The 6,000-nt window shown below is 35.6% G+C and overlaps 1 protein-coding gene across 1 annotated transcript in view; it reads left to right on the top strand.

Moving 5' to 3' along the window:
- NEBL (nebulette) overlaps nt 1-6,000 on the top strand; it is a 91,632-nt gene that overhangs the window by 35,910 nt on the left and 49,722 nt on the right. The window contains exons 11-13 of the mRNA XM_009870844.1: nt 379-486; nt 1,441-1,551; nt 4,329-4,439. Coding sequence (XP_009869146.1) covers nt 379-486; nt 1,441-1,551; nt 4,329-4,439 — 330 coding nt within the window. The remainder of the gene's footprint in view (nt 1-378; nt 487-1,440; nt 1,552-4,328; nt 4,440-6,000) is intronic.

Raw genomic sequence — 6,000 nt, 5'->3', positions numbered from 1 at the left:
AGAGTTTCTTAACGCTTCTTAAAGTCAGACATATTTTTGAAGAAAAAAGTAAATTACTATGATGTTGCTCATTTTGAATATCGTATTTTGATTTGTGGTTACAGTTCGTGTAGAATATTCCATCATATCCCGCACTGGTTGATTGAGTAATGTGTTTGGCCATCTTAATCTGACATCTTGAAGCAAAGAAATAACTGACTCTAGAAAAAAATTTCTTGTCTAGCTGCCCTGTTTCTCCAATAGGTTAAAATTGGGAGGAGTCTTCCAAGTCAAAACCTCTACGGAGCATGGCTAAAACAGAACTTGTCTGTTGCCATGACAAACAGTCTGATCTCACATTCTCTCAGCTGTTAACAGCCTTTATTTTAATTTTCCTAGGTCAAGTACAAAGAGAATTATGAAAAATCTAAAGGCAGATCAATGTTGGAGTTTGTGGATACGCCAATGTATCAAGTTTCAAAGGAAGCTCAAAAGATGCAAAGTGAGGTTAGTAAAAAAGTGTGTTTGAACTAGTAAAATTTAGATGAACAAAGAAGCTAACAGACATCTTTTACTCAGGTTAAAAAAACATGTGAAGCAGATCGTGGAGGTTTTATGAATTGAGGATATGGTGGAATTAGTACTGAGTAGTTCTCTTTGCTATTCTGTAGCTCAGCAATTCCTTCAAATTTGTTTTTTCTCAAATGGCCGTTGGTGCTAACACTGGACATACCATGTGCAGAATTGAAAAGAAGCCCAAGAGGTCATCTAGATCAGGCATTACTAACTTTTTAAACTTTTGCCTTTTAATTCCATATTTAGTGAGGGAGGGTTCTCAGCTGGCAGCAAATGAAGCTGCAAAGCCTAGTCGGAGCCCATGCCCCAGCTAAAAGTGTTCCAGCCCGTTCAGCCTGGGGAGAACACCGAGGGGGAGGGACTGTTCTCAGGCTCCAGAACAGCAGTGGAAAGGCCATATTTTTCTAATTTTTTTTTTAAAAACTTCCAATGGTGGAGGTTTTTGACCTCCCAGGCAATCTAGTCCAGTGCTTCACCATTCATCTTGAGCAAGAGTATTTCCCTGTGTCTCCCTTGCTTCAGTTTGATTCCATTATTTTTGCTTTGTGTCATGGAAAACAGATGGTTTCAACCTCGTGGTAGAAACTTTTGTGTTTAAAACCATTATCCTGTGCACACTCTTTTCTCTACCGAGCAAACTGTTTCTTTCATAGATCAGGTTAAACGTTCTCCTTGGAAATATTATATATATATATGTATTTTTGTCTAAATTGCGTGTGCTTGTATAGATAATCTAGGTAATGAAATGAGTAATGAAGTTGCTTATTAATGTGATAGCTAATTCATGGCATGACTCATTTCTGGGTCTGTTTACCAGTGTTCTTTCTGAAATATGTTGGAAAATGCACATGCACGTATCACTACTTGTTACTTTTGCTTCAACAGAAAATGTATCGTAAGGATTTTGAAGAAGAGATCAAGGGAAGACCCTCAATGGATTTAGACAAGACCCCAGAGTTCTTGCATATAAAACAAGTGACTAACCTTCTGAAAGAGGTAGATTTTTTTTCTTTTTTTTGTTGTTGTTTTGTCATTAAGCTGTAAATGAACAATAAGCAGCATCACTACAAGCTACTGAATGCTGAACAATTTACAGTTAACTTGGTAGCTAAATGCAAAAGCAACTTCCTAAGTAAAAACTGTGGCTTATCATTTTATATTCTGAATAGTCCTGGAGTAAGAATCAATACTTTCTGAAATTTCTTTATGAACATAAGGAAATGATAAAACTCAGCACACCTGAACTGGAAAAACAGAGTAAAATGAACATATCAGATGACTCCACAGAAAATGGATCACTGGTAGGACATTCCCTCAGAGGACTGCAGTTTTGGAATTTCTTCCTCCCCTGGGCTCAAATAGCCCAAATTTGGTGACCTTCCAGGCATGCTGCTAAACACATCTGTTTAATAGGGTTTTGGAGAGGGCCTGGAGTTTTCTTTCCAGGCAGATGAAGGGGTGGAAAGAAGGATTTCTGTTGGCATTCAATTGGCAGTTTTTAATTTTGGGTAATTATTTCAGGTTTATGATAGTCTGTTGTAGTTATATGGATGCCTCGTGCTGTGTGTAGTTATTTTTAACTAATTTAATTGAAGTGCTTATCTATCATACATGTTATAGTTGAAAATAAGGAAGTCCAATATTACATAATGTAGCAGTGATATTCCATAATCTTCTTGAGGCAAATTTTGTTAGGTTTAGGCTTTTTGTATGCCCACTGTTTCTTTAAGATTCGTCTGATGTTCTTCAGTTGAATGTGGCATTATAAATAAAATAATTTTTCCCCATGACTGAGAATCCTTCTATCTTTAGTCTTTTTATATTGATATTCAAAACTGTTTTTCCTATTAGGTTTTGAGTATTGATTGGTTCTATAGATTAGGCTTACTATTTGACCAAATTTAGGAGTAACTGTATCAGCAAAATTCATAGTTAGAAATATCAGAGCTGCCAGATACCTTCAATTTGAATTTGGAGCCAACAGTACCTTGTTTATATTTATTAAGAATTGATGGTTTTGCTGTGGCCCAGATGAACAAATTAAGAATGCTAGAACCTTGAACTCAGTTCCTTTTCTAGTTCTTTAAATGGCTTATCCCAGCCCATCCTAGATTTCATACAGGTAAAGAAAAATCTTTTCCTCTCAGATATTCCTCTATGATTTAGCCTTTAATAAATGATGTATTCCAATAAACTTGGCTGTCAGCTAGACAAGTCTCAAGCTACGTCTAGCTTGTACAGGACCATTCTGTGCATACACAAAGTGATTACTGTACGCATAGTTGCTGATGTGTTGTAAATGTTCACCTTTGGAAAATTTGATGTAACTTCCCTCCATGGAGCTATCTGCATTAAGGTGGTCCCTAATTCTTACCTCCACAAGTTTTATGACTACTTACTTAAGGAGTAAACTGTGCTTGTAATCCAGAGGGGAAGAATATGAGAAAATGGAAATAGTATTTTAGTGTATAACTTCATGAATGCCGTATGATTTTATATCTGCTTTCAAGGAACAGCTTCCAAACCCAAAGATTATATAGTTCAGATTAATGAATACCTTTCAAGATTCATAAAAGTTATGAATTTTTCGGTAGTAAAGGATGTAGCTCAATGTTTTTGTGTGAAGGTTCATAATAAACTTCAGATAGATACTGTGTGAAACAAGAAGGAGAATGTGTGCTATTAAAAAAAAAAAAGTTTGATTTTTTTTTTGTCAGCTGTGTTTGAGAATTCTGCAAATGTTTCATATTTTGTAACAATAAGAACTTTCTTCTCTGGAACCACATACAACTTCTTCAGAAGAGATAAATGGATTTAATAACTCTAAAGTAAATTAATAGAACTTCTTTCCTGCTTGTTGTAGGACATGCTTCTGATGATAAAGAGAAGCTTCATTAAGAATTCCTCTTTTCATTTTATTTAAATAAAGAGCTTATACAGACATGAAGGTGTTCACTACTGCTCATGAAATTTAATGTGTGATTGGAATATAACTCCTTCTGAAAAATATTTTCCTCAATTTTGTTCTAGTCTCTTTGCTTAAAAAAGCCTAACCCCAAATCTGGAGATGAAAAGAGCACTTAAAAAACCCTTACAAAATTTAAAGATCTTGAACTTCAGTAGGCTTGCATCAGCTTTCTAGGAATGGGGAGGAGGAAAAAGAACAAAATGTCCACAGGCAGGTTCTAGTGTGTTTTTAATTTTATACCAAACATTTGAGTACTCCGGAGGGTGCAGTTGCTAAATGTTGATATATCAGACCAGTGTCTGAGGGGCACAGAAGTGATATGGTAGGAATATTGCTTCTACGTTATAATTTATGGAGCAGTCATTTTAACAAGTCCTAGTTTAGTGTTCAGCACATCCTTTTGTGATTGTGATGCCGTTAGTGAAACAGAGGTAAAAACTGCAGCAGAGCATATATTAGTCTGTAAAAGCAAAAGCTACTGCAGTTAAAATGTGTGTAGGCAGACACCTGAGGCCCCTAAACAATGTGCTAGTGCTGTATGGGAGAAGACTATTTTTTTGAGAGCACAACAGGAAAATGCATGACTGCATTAAAACCTTTCCACTTTTTCAACATTGTACCTTTTGATTTTGTAATTTCCAATTCTATTTTAACTCTGAAACCTGTGCTTCAGCTAATTCATATTTCATAGAAATTTCAAAGAAACCCTTCAGACATTTAATAAGTGACATTTATTTTCAAGATCTTGCAGATGATATTAAGTGGAGAAATCTCCATCTTTTTTCCTCTTTTTTTCATTCCTTAGAAAGAGTATAGAAAAGATTTGGAAGAAGGGATGAAAGGAAAAGGAATGACAGTGTTTGAAGATACACCAGATTTGATTAGAGTGAAAAACGCAGCTCAGATACTAAATGAGGTATGTTATACTAGTCAAGGTTATTGATGTCACAAAGTTCACTCTTCATGTTATACTCAACTGAAAATAGTTCATTTTTTTCCTTACATAATCAGAAATGAAATACATACATATTCAAACTAAGGCTATTTCTATTTTGCTAAAAAATACAGAAAAGCTATGAAAAAAACATTGTATGACAAATATTTCAGCTTTTCAGTCAATTAAAAAGTCACTGGAAACTGTCTGTGGGGTCAGTAGCTACAGAATTTAAAACTGTGTTAATTCCTCCATCTATTTTTGTGTTCAGCTAGTATAATTAATACTTTAATGGAAACAAGTTGACTGTTAATGGACTTGTAGAAATAAGTCAATGAAATAATTTTCAGGATTTTCGGAATCATGTACCTCCCATCTGAAAATAAATATTGTAATGACTGCCAGACATTTCTGGAAAATCTCTTATCCAGACAAACTATTCTACTTGTGGAAACGTTTTTCCAAAAGTAGAGTTGCTCCTGAGGAAATGGATTTTTCTTGAGCTTGCATTTTGGCCAATGCAAACAGACAGGTGGAGGCTCCTTCCAGAGTATATTTTTAGAACTGAGCTTTGTTATTAACTGTGTTGATCTGAGTTGCTCTGGATGCGCATAAGTGTGCGACTTACTCGCATTGAAGGGCTGGGAGTGGAAGTGGAAGACTCCTAGATCTGTTCACTCTCTTGAAGACAACATTGAGGATCTCGTGTGCTCAGCAAGCTCCCATGCTGGTGCAGCTGCAGCTCCTGTGGATGGGCTGGCACAGGCTGCCTGGGGAGCAGCAGTGGGGATGGAGGAGGTGGGGAGGCAAGAGGGAAGGCAAAGCTCGTGCTGCACTTCAGGGAGTCATTCTTTGTTTAATACGTGTGTGTGTTTGCACACATATACATACACAGCCCTAAGAATCAGAGGAAATGCCACGTGCAGGGCCAATCTAACCAGTGTAAAGAAGTGCAGGAATGTATAGCTGTAACCTCCAGGATTCTCTTTTTTTTTTTGTGTTTTACACAATATGATGCTGGGAGGAAACATCTGCCATTCCACCTTGAGCAGAGAGGAAGTGAAGGATGATGTACTGTCACAGGTTAACTTATACTATTTGCAAAAAAATGTTGTTTGAGAAGTATAGACTTGTTGTATCATATTTATATCCATGTTATAGTGAGACAGAGACGGAAGACTGTAAGTCTTTTTGCTCTCGTTCTTGTAAGTGATCAGACCATTGTGTTGAGTAGAAGGGTATTTCATTCTTTTTACTAACAATGTACAATCTGAAAAATTATTAACAAAAAGAAGATTTTTTTTTTATGATATATATTTATTTTGAATTTCTCATGCTCCTTATTTTCCACGGACAGAGAAAAACTAGAGTAGACAAAGAATAATTACTACTGTAGTAGCAGAAATAGCACTGCTTGAGAATATTTTAATTTTTTATTAAAAAAAGAGTATGATATTTCAGTATTACTTTTGAATATAATTTGCTGATGGACAAGAAATATATCTTTGCTTGGATAATCTGAAGATGAAATATTCATTTTTTT

The sequence above is a fragment of the Apaloderma vittatum genome, unplaced genomic scaffold, assembly GCF_000703405.1.
Source record: "Apaloderma vittatum isolate BGI_N311 unplaced genomic scaffold, ASM70340v1 scaffold7296, whole genome shotgun sequence".
NCBI classification, from domain to species: domain Eukaryota; kingdom Metazoa; phylum Chordata; class Aves; order Trogoniformes; family Trogonidae; genus Apaloderma; species Apaloderma vittatum.
The sequence above is the reverse complement of the archived record's forward strand: the minus strand, read 5'-3'. Positions and strand labels throughout refer to the sequence as shown.